Source organism: Drosophila nasuta, chromosome X, assembly GCF_023558535.2.
Source record: "Drosophila nasuta strain 15112-1781.00 chromosome X, ASM2355853v1, whole genome shotgun sequence".
Classification (NCBI taxonomy): Eukaryota; Metazoa; Arthropoda; class Insecta; order Diptera; family Drosophilidae; genus Drosophila; species Drosophila nasuta.
The window spans coordinates 22,000,874-22,022,282 of NC_083459.1; the positions used below are offsets into that span (position 1 = coordinate 22,000,874).

Below are 21,409 nucleotides of genomic sequence, written 5' to 3' on the forward strand. Positions count from 1 at the left end.
TGTTTTGATTAAAATGTAAAAGAAGGAGAATCTCTTTTCTAACTGAAACTCAAATTCTTTAGTAAACATATTACTCATTAGTTTGTAGTAATCAAATGACGTCTCAACTCTCTCTCAAAATCAGAAAAAAGAAGCCATAAAAAAAGCGAAATTGGCATCACTGACTCCACACACACACACACACAGAGCCTGTCTGACGCCTGTGCGTATGCAATGAACGTTTGAATTGAGTGCAGGACAAGATGACAAGTTGATTGAGCGATAGTTATTCGATCCGATGCGATTCAATTCCGATATGCTGTAATTGAATAAGTGCATATTTAATTGCAAAACTACAGCACAAATGCATTGAAATGCCAATAAAACTGCTGACACGACACAAGAGAGCAAGAGAGAGAGAGAGGGAGACAGAGAATGAGGCGAAGCGATTGAAAGCTTTGCCTGACAATGACACCATTTTGGAATGCACCAAAGGACAACAGACACTGAGAGAAAAAACCAAAAGGGCGCGAGGGCAGTCACCAAAATTTATGACTAGCGACCACGCAAGAGCTAAGTATATATCTATATAAGTATGTATATATATATTTGATCAAAAATACATAAAACAAAAACACACACACAGACAGAAAATGGAATTGCAAATAAAAATGGCCAAGGGCTGTGCAAAAAAAAAAACCGTCAGTTGGCCAAGAATGATGGCGACCCCCTTGAGCTAGAAGAGGAGACGACATTGCTGCTGGGTTGACTCAACGTTCCTTTTTATCGTTATCGTTGTTGTTGTTGCTGCTGTAATGCGGCAGCCGTTTGACCCACAAAACAACGCAAATGTCGCAGCCGTCTTCTCTGTGTGTGTGTGTCAACAATAGTGTCATCGCTGCTGTCGCCCTCATGAGCTCATTTTCCAAAAAGGGATTATTACAAACAACGCGCGAGCTTTAAGTAAATTTGCACAATCGGATTTTGCATATCGATAGCCATTAATCGATTGCGAAAGCTGTCAGCAAAAATAAACTAATAACAAAATCCTGGATCATCAACCTTTGTCTTGGTATTTTTTTTTTTGTGTTTTTGGTATGGTGTCATATCGATTATTTGATCAATTTCGTGGGCAGCCGTGGCAACCCTGGCGCCAAAAAAAAATCAATGCGCAACCAAGGCGACAGCCCCAAAAAAAAAGAAGGGGGAAAAAAACAACAACAGCAACGCTTCGATAAGCAATGAGGTGAAGTAAAAAGTGGGGGGAGAGAGAACGTTAAATCTCCATAAGCATACTCCAAAAAGTATGCTACGGTATATACACACACACACACACACACACACACACATATATGCATACATTCGCACACACAATTTCCTAGTTGTCGCCCCGTCTTTGTCGCACACAGAGCAAATCCATCAAGGTTAAAAGCGTCATGGCAAACATTTTGGCAGCAAACACCACACAAACTGAGACAGAGACAGCGAAAGAAGTGAAGAGCAGCGAAACGGGGACACACAAAGAAGAGAGTGCAAGAGACGAAGAAACGAAGAACGAAATAAATTGGTTGAGTGAGTGAGTATTCGATAGCCATTCAATTTGGCAGTTCGATTTGCCGTAGTTGCTTAATTGAATTTAAAACGAAATAAATACTCAAGAGCACGCACACACACACACAGCAGTTGCTGCTCGACTTCTTCCTTATGCTGCTACCCACTCTCTTGCTCTTTGCCTCGCTCTCTCTGTCTCTTTCTCACTCTTGCGCCCGCTCACTTTGTGTGCGTGTGTGTGTGTGGCCCATTTTGTCGCCACTTGCGGCATTTTTTTCTTCTTTTTTTATGTTTGCTCTTCTTCTATTTTTTGGTAACCTGACAGAGCCGAAGGAGGTGGGGGAGGAGGACTGGCTACTGGGATAACGCCCCCGCGCTCGCGCGTCATATTTTCAAATTGTTCTTTGTTGCTGCTTCTGCTGCTTCAGCTTCGTCTGCTGCGGCTGCTTCTTCTTCTTCTTCAGCTGCTTCGCACGTATTTTTAGTCGCTTTATTTATTGACACACGCGCGAAACGAAAAACGTTTTGCGTGCCATTTCACCCACCCAATTGGACATGTCTCTTTGAAGCTATGACACGAACGGGGGGCGGGGACGAGGGGAGCACGTATATTATCTTAAACATCTGCTGCTACAACATTTGCCTTCCCGCCCCCGTCGAATATTCAGAAGCACGCAAAAACGCCAAAAAGTAAGCTACAAAATTATGAACGTTTGCTGCTTGCTCATAGGCAAATTAGCAGCGCCACCTATCGAAGCCTATTACAAATTATCGATAAATTAGCGTTTGGAAATTGCCAAAAATACAATTCAATTAATTTGCCTAATTCAAGTAATTGCTACAAACTATAAAAAGTACAAATAGCAATAACGATTTGGGGATATATCAAAAATGTAACATTTAATACATATTCGATTAATATCTGTTATTAAAATTAAAGGAAAGTGTTTTGGAAAAAGACAATTCTAAAATTCAAAACAAGAAATAAGTTGTTTCTTGTTCCTAGAACACTTATTTAAATTATTATTGACTTTTTCTTTATAATAATAGATAATTTACAAATTCAAAATTGTTTTCAACTTAATTTTTGTTTTAAGAAAACAAATTTGAAACTTATTTGAGTTTCAATTCCTCTAGCTACAAATTAAAGTTATTTTAAAAATGTTTGTATTAAAATTGTATAAATTCCAGAATTCTTAAATGCGAATTGTAATTTTTACAGTCGAATCATTCTTTATTCGTTAAAAACCCTATAGAAATTTTCTACTTAGGGTCGTGTACTAAAAAGAGCGTAAACTTTTCGAAAGTCTAGTGAATAACTCTCGCTTGGCCCAGAGTACTTAAAAAAAAGAGCAAGAGCAAGCAAAGCATGGAAATTAGAAATTAAAGAAAAATGTAGTTTTATAGCACAAGTTTGCGGTTGCTTTCATAACTGGGTTCCGCGTCGTTCGCTCTTTTTGTTTTTCTTTCGTTTGCTTGTTTTTTGTTATTTTGCTGGAATTTTACCAACAACAAAGTTAAACAAAAATCGTGAACATATTTATTAAATATTATGTACATACACTTGTGGTTGTATGCATATCTTTCTTTTGTTTTTTTTTTTTGCTGTAGATTTGTGTGTGAAACAAAGAATTGGGGAATAGGTTCATAATCTTATCGAGTCTCGTAAGGTTATATTTTGCGTGACGGAGTTTTAAATTTAAATCTTCACGGTGCAACAACAACAAAGGCGCTGAGTGCCTTCTATCAGCAGATATCAACCAACAAAAAAACCAAAAAGTAATGCCTATTGATAAGCGCGGGGGCGCACATTTGACAGCAGAAACCCAAAAAAATAAATAATAATGAGGCGATTCTATTGAGTAGCGGTATTCCTTTCCTTTCATTAAAACAGCTGATCGAGAGCTTTTAGCTTTTGCTCTCTCTCTCTCTGTCTCTCTTGCCGGTTTTCCTTTTCAAGTAAAGATCAAAGCTCAAGAGCTCAAACAGTCAGCTGAGCACAAAGCACGCACGTGAGACACACATACATAGTTACGCATACGCCTACACACGCACACATACGAAACATACATACAAGTATATAAAGTGCAGCAATTATGTAAGCAGCTGACTAAGCTGCCGCCGCAGTAAGTAAAACGAAACAAGCGACCGACTAACTTACTAACTCAACCGCTCCTCTCCTCTCTCTCTCCTCAGTTTTACCTCTACATTTTTTGCTTCACAGCCAATTACAGAGTGCAAATCACACACACACTCACGCACATACAACAAATATGTGTTACATTTCACATTAGATCTTAAAACAATAAAAATTTACAACAATACACAAAAAAGATAGAGAAAGGGATGAACTACTTTGCTGTTGTTTATTGTTACTATTAATTGTTCACTGACGTTCAAAGCAAGCGATTAACGGGTAAAAGAGAACAACACAGCACAAGAACAAGAGCACGAAAACACGCGGAGCACAGGACGCCAGCGTCAAGGCGGCGTCAGCGTTGACTGAATCAAACGAAACCAAACCAAACCGAACCCGAACGCTTCAATTTCTTTTACATTAGCCTGCGCTGCTACGGCGACGTCGGCAGCGACTGTGACTGCAACTGAGAGCCTGGCAGCAGGCAGGCAGGCAGGCAGGCTAGCTGGCTGGCAAGCTGGTGTTTTGTCAGTGCTGCAATGGGCGCAACTAGTGCTGCTTTACAACACTGACTTGACTCTGCGATGGCGGCGGGGCCAATCGATTTGCAAGGCACCACACACACACACACACTCGCACACACAGGTCACCTATATGTATGTGAGTTGCTGGTGCTGCTGGAATAATCGATAAAAGTTTGCGGCGTGCAAATTGTGTACAAAGAAGTATCGGAATGTCACGCGCAGGCGAAGGACAACGCAGGCGTAAAAGTGTTGCCAGCCCACACACACACACACACACACCCATACACTTGCACACTGCATGGAAACAGCTGTGTGGCGCAAAAAACCCTTTTGAAATCAAAAAGAATATTTTATTCTTTTTTGTAGAACGACGCCGTTGCCAGGCAGCTCCCTCTCGCTCTATCGCTATTGCATACACGTGCAGCACTTGCGGCTAGTTGACAACTCTAGCTGACTGTGGTGCTTGCATGTTGTTCGTGTCTGTCAGTCAATGTTCTCTCTCTCTCGCTCTCTCACTCTTGCTGTAGTGCAGTCTGCAACTTGACGATGACAGCGACAAATTTGTGCAAATTTCGTTTTATTTAATTGAAATTCCTTTGACCGTTCCGCAGCAGCAGCAGCAGCAAATAGTTAGTTAAGCAAGCGTGTGCGCAGAACCCTGCACAGTGTGCCCAACTGCAATCAAAACAATGGGAAAATAACCTTGACAACTTTCAACTGGAAAGTGAGAGAATTTTGCAAACAACAAAGTTTGAGGTCATTGTAAGCGCGAGGTGTTAACTTCTTCTTAACAATAAACAATAAATACAACAAAGGCGCGCTCTGCCTTGCCTTGCCTTGCTGATTCATTTACTTTATTCCACACATTTCTGAATTAAATGCGTATCAATTTTCAATTGTCATTAATATAATTGACAATGCACAACAGCAAAACCACGACAACACGAACAACAACGACATCACGTTTACTCATTGATCTGGCACCACTGTGCAGAGAGAGCAAGTGAATTGGTGGGGGGAGGGAGCAATAGTGACGTCGACACTACATGAAACATGAACGCGCGGCGCGCCAACGCAAAAAATATTGAATCAATGTTTATTACATTTGCATTCATTAATTCAATTCTCTTTCCAACTCAACAAATATTAACTACTAATAATAAAAGGGGGAAATATAAAGAATATATAGTTTATTAAATAGCACATACACACACATACACATACACGCACGCATACTCACACATACACCCGCACTAGCTGGGGCCAAGCAAGCAAGCAGCAGCAGCAGCGGCTCACTCACACTCACGCACGCTGATTAAGGCACTTGTTCTCACCACACTCACACACACATACACAAACTACCACAGCAGCAGCGGCAGCAGAGAGGCTAGCTGAGGCGTCGGCAGAGGCGGCGCGGCAGTGGTAAAAGAGGGGTGCTTGTGTAACGCAATTTCTTCTCTTGTGCATTAGCACACTAAATATGTATGTGTCTGTGTGGTGTGTTTTCTATGCGTGTGTGTGCGTATTAATTTGAATGCTTTTTTTTTTTGTTTTTGCTGCTCTCACTTGGTCACAGAAAAAAAAAGTTGGAAAAAAAAAGAATTGTGCTTTTCATTTGTACATACATACACTGCACATATGTATTTAAACATATGCATATACATTTATGTACATACTTGCAGATGTATGTATAAGTTTTCTTTCGGTTTTGTCTGCTTCTTCTTGTTCACATATACACACATACGTACATACATATGTATGCATGTATTTCTTCACTGCTTTCTTTTAGCTGCTGCTGCTGTCGCCGCCGCCTCACGCACACGCACACAGCTGCACGTCAATATACATGCATACATACACACACTCACACTTACATAGGCAGAGCGCGACCCGCTGCCGTTGCCTTTTTTCACCTTGCTTCCGTATATACTTTTTTTATTCGTTGTGAGAAAAAAAAGAATTTTGAATCGCTATACAACACACAAAAATTGGTACAAGATGAATTTTTATTTGGCCTTTTTTTTTTGAGGCGCACACAAAATATCTTCTCAACTTTTTAGCACAGTTTTTGTATCACTATTTTTTTTCTTTTACTTTTTTTTGTATTGGTTTTGGGTGTTTCGAGTTTCTTTTTCGTTTCGTTTTTCGTATATGATACGCTTTATTCGCTGTACCTATGCGCTGCTCTGCTGCTTCTTCTTGCTATTTGGGGGTTTTTGCTACATTTTGCGTTTGCTTCGTTTTCGTTCTAATTACTTTCGCTGTTCGTCGTTTGTTCTCCACACACACACGTTGCTGCTTTTTTTCTATGCTTTTCTTTTTTTCTTTCGGTTGGGTTAGCAGAATATGATAATGTCGAGAATTAAATGCTTACTATTTTCTTTTTTTTTTTTTTGTATTGGTTGGTTTCGTTTTATCGACTACCTTTTTTTGCCATTTTAATATGGCGGCCGTGTGTGTATTGTGCACAAAACGTCGCTACTGCTGCTGCTGCTAGTACTGCAACAACAACAACAACACTACTTACACTTTCACTAAACGAAAAAAATAAATTTTGCGCCGCGCGTTTCACGTACCACGTTCACGTTCGTTTCGTGTATGAGATGCAACTAAACGACGAATGAAGTGCGAAAGCAAACGAATGATAATGAATAGAAGAACATTGCACGATAATTATTCGATATTGTAGGCGTACTTTTAGCTTCTTTGCTGCTAGCCCGTCTGCTGCTTGATGCTTCTTCTTATCCAATCTTAACTCAACTCAATCGCAGCATACGCTGCACAACACTGGCCTGCCAACGCAACCATGCGCCTAACATTCCTTTGCGCCGCACTGTTACTTAACAGCCGAGTGGTGAAGCAAATGCACTCTTTGCTGTAGTGGGAGAGAGATGGAAAAAATAAATACATCTTTTCAAAATATACTTGAAAGTGACCAGTATTCCTATAGCGGTATTTTTCGAGCTGCCCTTTTTATGCGATATTGGTATATTGTAGGCATTCTAATTCATTGGCCACTCTCCAGTGCTGTTTTATCTGCAGTGCGCGCCAACATTCAAAATGTAAAATAAAATTCGAATTTGGTTTTTTTTTTGTCCAACAAACAATGCAAATTAGCTTGTATATTTCAACATTGGTTTGTTTTGCAACGAGGAAAAAATATGGGTATAATACGTATATATGTACTATTTATATATGTACACATATATGGATAATTACACAGTGGTTATGTTTTACAATTAGATAAATAATTTTTATATAGGTTTACTTCGCTTCGTTTTAAATATGGAATTATTTCTGTGGGTGTTATATATTTTCAATTGCCCCGTTGTTATATGTATATCGTATATATATTTATGTATATATATAAGTAATGTTAAGTAATATGCTTCGTGTATACGTATATATGTAGGTAACAAATACATTGTACAACATATTGCGCCTATAATTGATTTAGTATGCATCGTAAAATCTTCGAAAACTTCGTAACAGCTGCTCTCAAATTCGACAAAACAAATAGAAAACAAACACAAAAATAACACTAATAAATTACATAGTTAAAAAGGAAAAAAAAATCGCCCAGAAAAGAATTTAAGAGGTTTCGCCCAAAATACACACAATACATTCACAGTAATATAATATAAGATTAATAATACAGCATTTGGCTAGCAATGTGAATTCCCGAAACCCGCAAATAACAAACGAAAAAATAATAATAATAGTATATGAGGAAATAGTGGGAGGAATAAACCAAGCCCAGCCCTGTTCTCCCTGCTTTGTAAGTATGACGCCCATTCCTTTTTCGGATGTGGTTTAGTAGGGAATCTGGTTTTGATAGTACTGGATCATGTCGTAGGTACGTGTACGGAAATTCTGATACGAATTGCGTATAACAGCCAGCATATGGGCGGCTGCCTCCTTGTTGTTCTTGGTGGCCACAAAACGTTGCTTCAGCAAATTGATCGTCTGCCCTCGGAAGCAGGGCAGACCGGTGTCCAGCATCAGGGATACCAGCGAAACGATGGCATCCTGATACGGTCGCACAGCGAGGAAGGCCTGAACGCACAGCTCGCAGAACCATTTGAAGACGGGCGCCTCCATTTTGCCGCCCATGATCATAACCATTTCGTCGGTGAGTTTCATGTCGGGCTCGAAACCGATGTTGCCACCGGGAGATGATTCAAACATGAAGCCAAAATCTGTAAAACAAAGGGTTATAATCGGTGTCAGTGTTGCAAAGTGTATAAACTGTTATATGGTTATATAAACTATTGCAATGTGTATAAACTGTTAAGCAACAAACTAAACAATTGTCAATTGTTATGATAAGTGGTATACAAACTGTTATACAAACTGTAATATTGTTATACAAACTGTATTACAGCTCAATAAACATAAATCACATCAGCGTCTACTCCTTACCTATGTGTATTATGTGTCCGTCCTTGTCAATCATAATGTTGCCATTATGTCGATCCTTGATTTGCAACAGATAACCGATGAGGGAATAGGCGGCCATTGATTTAACAAAGTTGGCGCGTGCCGCCTGGAATTCCTTGGAGCTCTCATCGCCATACTGATGCTGGAAGTACTCGGATAGTCCCGAATCTGTTTGTCTGCCCAGCTGATCCCGTGACTTGGCATTGGGCACACACTCAATGACGCCACACTAAATATATAAAATTTAGTTTTAAATTTTCAAATTTTGTGTGACTTTGAGCTACTTACACCGGGTGCTGTGGCGACCACGCGATAGGGGAACAGGAACAGATCGAGACCGACTTGTTGGAAGATATTCTTAAAGATGGTGATCACCTGGAGGGCAAGCATATCCTGACGCACATCGTCGCCCACCTTAAAGATGGCCGCCTGCCACGATTCCACGCCCAGCGTCATGTGCGCATCCTCCTGGGAGTTCTATTAAAGAGAATATTTTAAGAATTGAGTTGGCAAACTAGTATATTAAAGGTAAAACTTACGGGATTATTGGACACCTCCATGGCGCGTGTCTCCAGCTCGGTGATGCCGCAGCGATAGACACGGAAACGCGCCAAATACGGCGCCTTGGCTGCACTCTGCATCGGTGTGCCGCTGCTGTATTCAATGTCCAAGACCATCGCTTCGGGGTTCGAGGGTAGATAACAACCCGACTGCACCTTGATGCGACTCAAGGCCGCCAAGCAAGCATTCTTCCGCTCAATGCCCTTGGGGAAGGAGCGAATTTCACCGGACACTGCTGTGATTTTGCCAAAGAAATCGAATTCGCGTTCGTAGAAACGTTTCGCAGCGCCCGAGAACGAGGCAATTATATTCTGGGTGAGCTGATCGAGAGCCTCGTACAGATTGGGATCACGATGCAATTGATCCTCGTCCATGTACATGTTCGTCTGCATATTCCAGATCAATTGATGTGCCACAATCTGCGAACGTTTCGATATGTTCTTGATGAACTCCACCACATAGCCCATCGTATCGTGTCGCAACGCTTGCACCAATTGCGGGATATACGGCAGCACCGACTCCGCCGGATACGAGCTGAGCGTCTTCACCGCATACTGTGCGGTCAACGGATGCGATGGATACTGACGTGAGAAGTACGATAATGCTTGGATTGGTGTTACGGCAGACCAGGAGAGAATGTACACAAGATCGGGACTCTCTTGCAGCAGATTCTTGGTGGTGCACAAATATTTGAGAGCCTCGGGTATGTGACACACGGCAATGGGATCGGAGCAGACGAGACGCGAGACCTCCTCGTCGATCGTCTCGGCGTTCTTGATGCGCTGCGGCAGGAAGACTGCGAGCGCCGGATTGTAGCACCAGGCGAGGCGAGCGTAGTCGCGCCATACATTCGGCTTGTAGGGGCGATTGCGCCACTCTGTGATCTGTTCCTCGCCTGCGGAAGAGAGAGAGAGAGAGACAGCACAACATGAGTAAGAGCAAGACGGATATAGTGCAGCAAGCAAGAGCGAGTGGGAGAAGAAAACAAAGTAGAACGGAACGTTTACGAATGCGACTGTAAAAAGGAATGCATGAAAACCTAAGCTGCCAGTAAATCGATTACGATTGGAGATAGTGCAGAAAGCGAGTTGACTGCAAAGAGCGAGCTAGAGAGAAAACCCGAATGGACGCTGCTGCCAGTGGAACATTTACGAATGTGACTATAAAGAGGAAAGCGTCAAAAAGGGAGGCTGTCAGTGAAACGATTATGAATTCCAAATGTAGAAAAAAAAACTTAACATAATTACAAACCGCGAAGCTAACTGTAAAACGTTAACGAATTGATGATGGTAAGAACAATTGAGCTAAGCTACATACAACTCAACAACAACGTGTTATAAAACACTTACGAATGTGAAGTTAAAAGATCAAAAATAGTTAAAAAAAATAAAATTGCTAGATAGCTTTTAAAACAGATTTGTTTACAATTTCAGTAAATGAACGAAATCTCCGATCCATTGATGTTTAAATTATGAATTTGATATGCAGATTTCTATACTGTTTTAGTTAATGTTTGATTGGTAACTTTAGATTGTTTAACTGCTTAATTAAGGTGATAAATGAATAACTGAATGAATTTAATGAAAGATCCGACGATAAAAGATGGGAAATGCAAATTGAAGACTGGCTTGCTGAACGAGTAAATGAATGTAAAGCTGGGGCCGATGGATTTCTGATTGATGTACAATAACTAATGGCTTACAATCAAGATTGAATACATAGTTAGGTAAAGTTAACCAATTGACCGACGAAGCTGATTAATGAATCTAAATGAGCAATTGACAAAGTTGGAGACTAAATGCTAGAATAAACTGACTGATTGATTGACTGAAAGAGAAGAACACTAAGCAAAATGCAGATCAAATTATTGAAGGTATTTAGTACATATTTTATGAAAAAGCAACACAAAAATAGTTAAGGTACTAACTAAATTCAATTTCACAAAAGCTAAAATTAGATAACTGATTGATTGATTGATTGACTGACATTGAAAGAGAAAAAGACTAAGCAAAATGCCAACCAACTAGTTAAAGCGCTGAACAAATTCAATTTCATAAAAGCTTAAATAAACTGATTGATTGATTGACTGACATTGAAATTCATCCCTTTCAAGTAAAGTGAACACCAAATTTAAGAGCTACACAATTTCACTTTGATAGAAGCTCAAAATAAACCAACTGATTGATTGATTGACTGACAACTGGCAACGATAGAACTTTACTTTCTTAGCTTAGCTTACCTGGGACAATGAGGTCGGTGAGGCTGTTGGGATTGTACCACGTGATGAGAAACTCGAGCTCAACGGCGAGCAGCTCCAATATCAGATTGCGCTTTTTCATGTAATCCTTGTCGTACGAATCCTTTTGATACTGCAGTCGCTTCGATCGATTCGAACGCTTCGAAAGCGTCGACGTCGAATGCGGTATCGTATTGTACCATCCTCCGCCTCCGGTGTTGCCCGTGGCACTCATCGATCGTCCATAATCAGCACCGCCGCTGATGAGGGATGCGGTCTCTGGGTTATTGCGCACCGCCAGCATTTGGGTTGAGCTAACCGAGGCGCTGGTGATGTCATAGTCACCCACCTCTGAGGTGACCAGATGCTTCTTTTCGCTGCGCATCGTTTGCCAGAACTTTAGCAATATCAAAATGTCCTCGAGCAGCTGTTCGCGACTCTGATTCGGACACGTCGGCGGACCGCAAAAGTAATCCAAGGCATTCGAATAGATGCGCTCCCGCAGAATGTTCCGTGCCAGCGATTTGGGTATCGTGTTGCCCTGCAGCAGCGACAGACCGCATTGCAAGAGCTTGAACCGACAACCGACCGTGGCCACCTGACGATTCTGTCGACTGCTCTTCAGGATGGGGAGACATCGATGCAGGAGCAGACAGAACATTTCCACCTTGTCGCGATTGCAATACTTGGCAGTGTCGACCATCTCGGAGAGCAGCTGGAGCCAAATCAAATGCGGTGCAATCAATATCGGTTTGCTAACCAGCTTGCAACCTTCGTACGCAGCAAGAGGATGTGTGATTTCCATTTCCCAGGCAAACAAACCCATCCGCTTCTCGAAGGTGGTCTGCCAGGCGCTAACCATCTCCTGAATAAAACACAACTCCAAATCCTGTCGTGCCGTCAACACCCATTGCCAACACTCGACGGCCGTCTCCATGGCGGACTCGGTGAACAATTCAAGCTGTGAACTTGCCACCGCATGCAAAAGTTTCCGATCGATCTCAGCGCAGATGATCAAATACGCTGTGGCACGCCACAAAGCGCCGCGATGCCTGGCATCGCTCTTCTCCGCACACGCGCCCCAAACATCCTTCACCAAGCGTTCAGCGAGCCCCGCTTTATCCTGTTCACTGAGCACCGACAGCAGTCCGCTTATCTCGCCGGCGTATTTGCTCCGCAAGCAGAGAACGCTGACAAATCGCGGGGTGTCCGAGTTGACGCAACTCGGTCGCTTGCTCAGGCTGCTCAGCGTATTCCCCGGATGCAATGTCCCGCTGTTCACCACCGAATCGAAGGCAAGTGCCAGTCCACTGTGATGGGCAAGCACTGGCGTCGGTATCTGATTGGGATACTCCTGCAAATGCGATCGGGTTGACCGTGGCGCCCATTTCATTGCCTCATTCACAATCCCCTGACATCGGTCGGCGAAATCTTTCAGTCGCAACTCCCGTGCCGGCAGCGAGTCCATCAGCTGCAACGTGTACGGCGTTGAGACGACCCGTAACGTTGGCGTCTCCTCGTTGGGATCGAGCGAGAGCGAATAAGCCAGAAGTTGCAATATGTCAAGCATGCACCACAGCACCCGACGGTTCCACAGCAGATGGGGAAAGCGATCCACGAGTTGGGAGAGATACTGATCGGCAACCAACTGTATCTGTTTGTGGATGTGATTGAAGTAGACCAACAGCAGCGTTGCTTGCGACTCGAGCACCTTCTCCCGTATCTCGTCGTGGGCGTAGAGCACATTCCGGAACTTCTCAAACACCTGGTCGGCGACGCTAAAAGGTGGAGAGTGAGGGAGATTAGCTAAAGTTTGTAAGATGTATAAGAATTTCATTTAAGGAGTGAGCGAGCAAGCGTGGAGAGAGTAAAAGAATTCTTAGACATCTAAAGAGGTTTCCATTTCAGAATGCATTTAGTCTAAGACCTAAATGATTTCTAATGAATTACATAAAGCTTTGATGCAAAAATAATAATAATTAAATAAATACATAATAATAATCGTAAACATAAAAAACAGCTGTTAATAAAGCTATACCAAAACAACATTTAAAGAACAAGCTAAAGGTTAATGGAAAAACCAAAACAATACTACACAAAATTGTGGACTCTCTACACAATGCTTTAACTGAAATTAATTTGCTGTGCAATGATCAGTATAGATGCTGAAATAAGTCTATAAAATCATTGACTAAACTAATTATAAATTTCTATTCATTCTGATTTCTGTCTTTTTAAATGCAGGCTTGATAGTTATGTAAATACATTAGTCAAGACTAATATAAAATCTTTAAGCTATACATTTATCAAATTACTGTGAAAAGTGTTGTCTCGCAGTTTTGAAATACTTGAAAAAGAAACAGACTTCATTTGCTACTTTCTTCTTACTACAATACAGAGTTGATAGAAAATATACTAAGCATAAATGAATATACTAAGTATACGAGAATATACTAGGTATAAAAGAATATAATAGAGTATATGATAAAAGGTGACTTCGACTAATAATGATGATGACGCCTAAAAGACTAGTTGGACAATCGAACTAGTTACTGTGATACAGAGTTGATAGATAAATATACTAAGTATAAAAGAATATACTGAGTGTAAAAGATATTATACTTCAACTAAAATTGATGATCACTTAAAGTACTTGACAATCGTACTAAACAACCTTATCTTTCTATGAGTTAAAAAAAAAGCTCTATTTAACTAAATCTTAAATAACGAGTCGTATCAAATCCCTGACTAGTTTAACTGATTAAACAGACTCCTCTACAAATACTTTCGTTGCACTTTAATACAGAGTTTTGAGACTAGTTAAAAATTGAACTGCAAGCTGCCTTTAACTATACATTAAGAATCAAAGATTGGACACTTAAAGGTAGACTGCGGTTCTTGCTCCTTCTTCCGCTTGTTTTCACCCCTTCCTTCACTCACCACTTGACGCACTGCCAGATGCCTGTCTTGTCCTTCTGCAGCGCGGTGTCACAAAGGTAACTCATGATGGGCTCCAAACTGGGTTCATCGGCATTCTCGACGCGCAGCATCTCGAGCCAATAGACGCTTAACAAATACGTGCACTGGGCAAAGGTTAGCTTATTAATGGAGCCAGCGACATTGTCGGACGAATGCTCGAGCAGCACAAGAATCTGACTGCGCAGCTCATTAACCGAATCACTTTTAATGGCCAGCGTATAGTTGAGCTCACGCATGTCGGATTTGTGCGCTGTCTGTGAGATGAGCAGCGGCGATTTGGCAGCAATCTGTTGGACACCCTGATACCAATCGGCTGGCCAGAGACGGGCATTGGTGAAGCCCATGACAACGCAATAGGCCCAAAAGTCCTTGAAGAGTTTGTGCAGACGCTGGCGGGGATTTTTAATCGGCGGCAGGCGACGCATGAGCACAGCAATCACGGGTATCAGCATGCCCAAATTTCCGGCACGCGAACTCGCCTTCTGTGCCCCCGGCGTATTGTCATACGAACGCTCGCCATCCAGACCAATTTGCACAAACAACTCCAAGAGTTTGCCCAACAGCTCCAACATCTCTGCATCGCCCTGAATGTTCGCTGCAATATTCCCCAAAGCATTCACCACAGCATCGGACACATGATGGAATTGCTTTCGATGCTCCGGATCCGAATTGTAGGCCAACGATGCCGATTGCACCGTGACACGTGAAAACATCTTCATGATCTCATCGAAGATGTGCGTCTCACACTGCGAGATGATCATGCAACCCAGTTGATCGACAATCAGTGCGTTCTGCTCCGATGGCACTTTGCAGAAGCGCTGTATGAAGAACTGCAGTATGTTCTGCGTTGTCTTCGAGGTGTCCTTCAGAGCGACGGCCACATGGCCCAGCATCACAATGATGTTCAGGCTGACCAGCGTCGATTCGCTGAAAGATCGCAAAACGGGAGAATATATTAGAAGAGTGCAATAAGGTTAAGTGAACATAAAATGAAGTAAGCATCTTCAAATTTGGGTTGACAATATGGTATATTTTGTACTTTGTGGTATATTTTGAGTATGCAGTGACATATTGATATAGGTAATCTGGTATATTTTGTACACTATGGTATATTTTGAATGCAGTAGTATATTGACAAAGGTAATCTGGTATATTTTATACTCTTCGGTATATTTTGAATGCAGTTGTATTTCGATATATATAGATCATACTGTGTGTCATATTTTAGTATTTGGTCGGTATATTCGAAAATATTATAACGCGCATTGTTTTGCTATCATTGAACATTGGTACCGTGTGTCTCACAGTCGAGCACACTCGTCAACATTTTTCCTTGTATTTATTATGAAGAGGGACAGAAGCTAACATATTTTAAGAGTCTGGTATATTTTTTTGCGCAACGGTATTTGAAATTTAATGACAAATCGATATATAAAATGTATATTTTAGTATATTCTTGGTATATTTGATATTTTTGTATATATTCGGTATATTTTTTATAATACCGCATTGTTTAGCACACGTCGTATATTTCGATATACCAAATATAATCTTCGGTATATCTTAGTATTTTGAAAGAAGACAGAAGAATAAATACAGTTCTCTACAAGAGCACTCACCTCTCATGCTTCTCGGCGGTGAAGAGACGATTGGATACGTTGGCCACCAATGCCGGGACACAGAACTGATCCAGCGTGTGCGCCGCTCTCAGCGCAATCGATAGATTCTCAATGGCGGCATCGCGCAGTGCCTCGAAGGCGGCATAACCGCTGCGTCCTGTGGCGCCGGCCTGCTTCTGATTGTCGCCAAAGATGTCGACAACGGAACGGGAATCCGAATGCTGGACAACAATCTTGAATGGCGTCTGTTCCTTCTCCTTCTTTTGCAGCGCCAGCGTTTGCATTGCATGTGCATGAAGTTTGCCCAAGATGGGACTCGGATCGACGAGAAAGTCGCGCAGATACGAGATCGAGGTGCCGGCAATGTTGGGAAACTTTTGCGCCAGCTTCCCCAATCCCTCCAGGCAGACCATCAGCAGGGGCATGTGATCCATGACGATCTTGTGGCTGAGCACCAGATTCAGTTTCTGCGACAGGCGACCGCACAATTTATCCGCCTCTGTGTTGACGAGAAAACAAAACAAAGTTAGTTTGGAAATTTCTATTCAAGTTTTTCCTTCTTTGGGGATAGAAAACAAATTGAGGACTCGAACGAGTTCATGCAAAATCAAAACTGATCTGAACGGTGTGCGTGTTTTTTTTTATTGTTTCGTGTGTGTTGTGTGTTTCGCACATGCCGTGAAAGCAACGAGAACACAAAAAAAAAGAAGAAAAAAGAAAAGAAAATAATAGGAACGAAAATAAACGCAACAACTGGGAACTGCTCTTGACCTTTCTTCAATAAAAAATGCAAGCCATTTTGCAAGGATGGCACGTTATAGTCGACGTCAACTGTAAAAATATTCCGTATCAACTCAAGGAACTCAAAAGAATTGATAAAAAAAAAAAAAAAAAAACCAGCACCAAAATTAAGCTCCTCTTTTACACCTTGTGTTCAGGCAGCAGAATCGTAGAGCTCAGATAAATATCTGAGATGTAAACATAATTCTCAATTAAAGGTATAATTTTGAAACTTCTTAAATTATATACCTTAAATTTACCGACATTTTCAATAATATTAGCATATTCTACTTCCTTTCGTTTAAATTAGTTTGACTTCAAAGAATCTTGACAAAAATTTCACAAATATTAGGTTGTTTGGTAATGACATACCGGTTTTTACATTCAAATTTCGCGCTTCTCTTGTGAAGTCAAATATAATCGTATCTGGCAATGCTATATATCGTTTGAAAGGTATTGGCATCACCTTTAAAATGACATATAGTTTGTTTACATGAGCTTCCACGTTAAAAAATTACAATCGATTGAAATGGAGTTCCCAAACGCAGAAACTCGGGCAATTTTGAAATTTTATTTCCCACAGGGAAAACTGCTGCGGAATCTCGCAGACAGGTTATTGCTGTCTTAGGAGATAACAAACTTTCGATCCAAACCGCCGAACAGTGGTTTAGGCGATTCCGAAGTGGCAATTTCGATACCGAAACACCCACGCCTTCCGGACGACCAGTGACCGTTGATACGGATAAAATAATGGAAATAGTGGATCGAGATCGTCATGTGACTATTAGAACCATCGCAGAGGAGCTGCAACTAAGCACGGAAACCGTTCATAGGCATTTAAAGTCGAAAAATGTAACAAAAAAGATTGGTGTATGGGTGCCTCATGAGTTATCCCAAAAAAATCTTTTCGACCGTGTATCAATTTGCGAATCTTTGTTGCACCGTAATAAACTCGACTCATTTCTGGATCGGTTAGTCACTGGTGATGAAAAATGGATCACATATGAAAACATAAAGCGTAAAAGATCCTGGTCGAAGCACGGTGAGTCGTCTCAAACGGTGGCAAAGCCAGCAACAGGTGTTGCTGAGTGTATGGTGGGATATCAGAGGAATTATCTATTATGAAGTGTTGCCCTATGGCCAAACCATCAATTCTGACCTCTACTGTGAACAACTGGAGCGATTGAAGATTGCACTTGAACAGAAGCGGCCAGCCATGGTGAATCGTAAGGCGTTGTGTTCCATCATGACAACGCCAGGCCCCATACATCTTTGGTGACGCGTCACAAGCTACGGGAGCTTGGTTGGGAAGTGTTAATGCATCCACCTTATAGACCGGACATTGCCCCAAGCGATTACCATCTGTTTTTGGCCATGCAAAATTTTTTCGATGGACAAAAATTGAGTTCAAGGGAGGATTGTGAAAATCGAATCGCCGAGTTTTTTGCCAGTAGGGACAAGGACTTCTTTAGGAGAGGCATATACAAGTTACCATCAAAATGGCAGAAAATCATCGAAGAGAACGGTATATAAAGCACTTAAATCGGACAATGCTAACTATTTTAAAATTGTCGTCAAAAATCAATAAAAAACCGGTATGTCATTACCAAACAACCTAATATAATCTTATACAATAACATTTCCTATTTTGTTTTCCTAAATTGTTGTACACTAAATTGAAAAAGAAGTTCAACAATATTAGTTTACCGAAGTGACTTTTATGAATTCATTTTAAAGCTGCAGCTGGATATAATTTTGAAATATGTTTTAGCAAAATTCCTCCAACGAAACCTCTTTTTAGTTAGTTTAAGTTTCTCGGCGAGAATTTCGGAAATAGTATAATCAATATTGTTTTTAATTTAGTGAGTATTTGTAGAAATTTCTTTTGTAGCTCATTTTAGAAGTCTTTTTTATGAATTCATTTGAATGTTTTAGCTGTTAATGCTTCTTAACAAATAATCTGTTATTATTATCACAGAAAGAGAATAATATTGAAAAAACTATAAAATTTACAACTACAAATAAACTATTATTTTTTATCATTGAAAGTAAGTAATATTGAGGAAACTATAAAATGTAGTACTAAAACTAATCTAATCTATTTTCGACGAATGGTTGCTGAAGCCCATATAATGAACTTCTAATTACAAAGCGTATTGTAAACAAGGTCTTAAACACATTTGGAGATATTTTTGTTGGCAGTTTTGGATTGGCAAAACTGTTACTAATATTATAAGGCAGACGATTAAAATAATTAAAAGAAAGGAATACATTATTGCTGTAGTAAAATGTAGGAAAAATCTTACTAAACAAAAACACAAAATAGCTAATTCTCGAATGACAATCAGACGGACTTTCTATCTTTCTTTCTCTCGATCTCTCTTTGCTGCCTGCGCACAAGCCTCAGCTGCTAAGCATTCGATAGCTCAACCTAGAGATGTGTGAGTTAGTTAGAATTAGAGATGGCACACAATACGCACCCGTCTCATCGCGAATGGCCCAAACGAGGAGATCAACGCACGCCGCATTGGCCATCACATTGATTTTGTATTTGTTGACAACAGCAATTCCGTTCTCCTCGCGTCGCTCGCGCTCCTGATCCTGCTGCTTGTTCTGCAGCTCCGTTTGGCCATTGAGAAACAGACGCTTGACAAACTCCTGGACATCCTTGGTGAACGGAGCGGGCAAATCGACCTGATGTTGCAACAACTCACGCAACAACGTGACCAACACCAGATTCAACATCTCCGAGAAACTCTTGTAGCAATTGCCCGTATTCAAGTGCAACGAGAATATATCGCTGCCCAGCTCATCTAAATACTCAAGCGTATCCTTTGTCAGCAGTTTCTTCGACACCGCAAAGATCGTCTGCAGATGTTGTATGGGAAACGGAGGAACACGATACATCGGTGGCTTTCCGCCCGATTTGCTTGGGGACTCGCAAACGTTGTTCACCCGCATGTGGGGAAATTGATTGAAACTGGAGCCGTAGCGGGTGAAGAAATGTGTGCGTGGATCGTACGGCACCGAGAAGTAACTCTGCAGCGAAGGCTTCTGTTTGCCATTGATGCTACTCCGCAAACGTCCTTGCTCGTCCTGCGATGCTACAGCGGTCTGTTGATGCGCCGCCAAGCTGCCCGACATCGATCTCGGGATGATGGGACGAAATTGTGTCGTGGCCAAGCGTTCGCTGCTGCTAAACGAACCATTCGAATTGCTGCTGCCACCGATGCCGCTGCTGCCCACCGCACTGCCCCGCATAATGGGCAACTGTTCGGGTGGAAAGATGCGACACAACAGCGGCGGATCGTGGCTGGCATAGCGACCCATCGAGCGGGCCAAACCGAAGAGCAGCGGCACCGTTGCATTGCACAGCACCAGCGGCGATGGGGTCGAGTTGTTGCCATCCTTGCTCGGCTTCACAATGTTCGCCAGTGTGCCCAGCGTTTCCACCTGATTGAGTATGATCTCCTCCCGTGAATCCGGACATTTGGCAGCTATGTCCGAGAGCAGGGTGTTCAGGCAGAAGCTAAACTTCTCAGCAGCGGGTATGCGCACACCTAAAAGAGAAAGTAGTAGATGTAGATTACACGGGATTGCTGGAGAGGATTAACTCAGGGACTTACGCTCCAGTTTGGTGGTGCGCTCATCGTGGATGCGCGCCTTGGGCAAACTCTTGGCCAAGCGCAGCAAATAGGGCACAATTTGTGCCTCATGCTGGCAGCCGCCTTCCAGAAAGTAAATGCCCAATGCAACCACAGCATCCTGGGCACGTGAATCGAGGCAAAAGACTCCAGAGGCATTCTCTTGTGGGCAATACCGAAAGAGCGTTTGCACCTGCACCGAGAGAGGGAGAGAAAGAGAGATAGCTGTAGCAAAGGTCAATAGGGGACACGGCGATAACACGATAACAACACTCTCACCGCCCCCGCCGTCCGCTTTGGGGTGTCCACACTACACGCATGTCTGTTGGCTGCCCAAGGTCAACGTTAGTTGCGCGAAATATTCGATTTTCAATTTGCCTAAACGCAGTCGCCCCCGCCACCGGACCCGCTCTCACCCTCACCTTCACCCTGGTCAGCTGTGCACTTCCGCTTCCCCCTCCCCACTCCCAACGTTGGTCATTCGACCCACGACCTCCTCTCCATCACATACGAACCTTGTCCCATGGCGTAGGCTGAATGCCAGCGAGCACGCGGGCCAAACACAGCACTGTCCGCTGATACGTATATTTGTCCGAGGCGCTCATCTTCTAGACACCCCTCCCGCCTCCTTCTTCCGCTCCTCCTCCGCACTCTTCCTGCCGCTCCTCTGCCACGCTCTTAGTTCCGTAATTTGCACTGTTTCCAACTACTTTGCGCACACACACACACACTTTTCGTTTATTTCTTTTTTTCGACTTTAAACACACACACACGCGCGGAGTTCGTACGCTCGCTAATGAGTTTGTTTTAATTGGGATATGTTTTTAAATATTGTTGTTGACTCCATTAAACGTCGCGTTCGTCATCGTCCAAATCGTTCGAAATTTTTATTGTTTTGCTATCGCAAGCATCGAGTACTTGGCTGGCCTTAGTACTCAATGGCGATGGCGGCGTTGCCA

General features: G+C 42.2%; 2 protein-coding genes across 3 annotated transcripts in view; both read right to left on the minus strand.

Annotated features, from left to right (window-relative positions):
* The window catches only part of LOC132796232 (protein kinase shaggy), a 60,758-nt gene extending 53,841 nt beyond the window's left edge, over positions 1-6,917 (minus strand). The window contains exon 1 of one of the 2 annotated variants that reach the window (XM_060807321.1): positions 6,719-6,917. The gene's annotated coding sequence lies outside the window, so the exon portion shown is untranslated. Of the gene's footprint in view, positions 1-6,615 lie in introns of both variants that reach the window. The other variant, XM_060807320.1, reaches the window with a different exon arrangement.
* A 1,047-nt stretch (positions 6,918-7,964) lies between these two features.
* On the minus strand, positions 7,965-21,362 carry LOC132795149 (phosphatidylinositol 4-kinase alpha). Its single transcript, XM_060805673.1, has 10 exons — positions 20,966-21,362; positions 20,433-20,643; positions 19,287-20,366; positions 16,027-16,525; positions 14,369-15,334; positions 11,432-13,206; positions 9,171-10,087; positions 8,920-9,108; positions 8,614-8,860; positions 7,965-8,390 (listed from the first exon to the last, which is right to left on the minus strand). The coding sequence occupies exons 1-10, from the start codon at positions 21,053-21,055 to the stop codon at positions 8,005-8,007; spliced, it is 6,360 nt and encodes a 2,119-aa protein (XP_060661656.1). The 5' UTR covers positions 21,056-21,362; the 3' UTR covers positions 7,965-8,004.
* Between the last annotated feature and the right edge of the window lie 47 nt (positions 21,363-21,409).

Excerpts from the sequence above, each read along its gene's own strand:
- LOC132795149 (XM_060805673.1), bottom strand. The coding sequence starts at position 21,055 with ATGAGCGCCTCGGACAAATATACGTATCAGCGGACAGTGCTGTGTTTG. Across the intron at positions 20,644-20,965 it reads AGCCTACGCCATGGGACAAG|GTGCAAACGCTCTTTCGGTA; the intron begins GTTCGTATGTGA and ends CTCTCGGTGCAG. Across the intron at positions 15,335-16,026 it reads ACCGCCGAGAAGCATGAGAG|CGAATCGACGCTGGTCAGCC; the intron begins GTGAGTGCTCTT and ends GCGATCTTTCAG.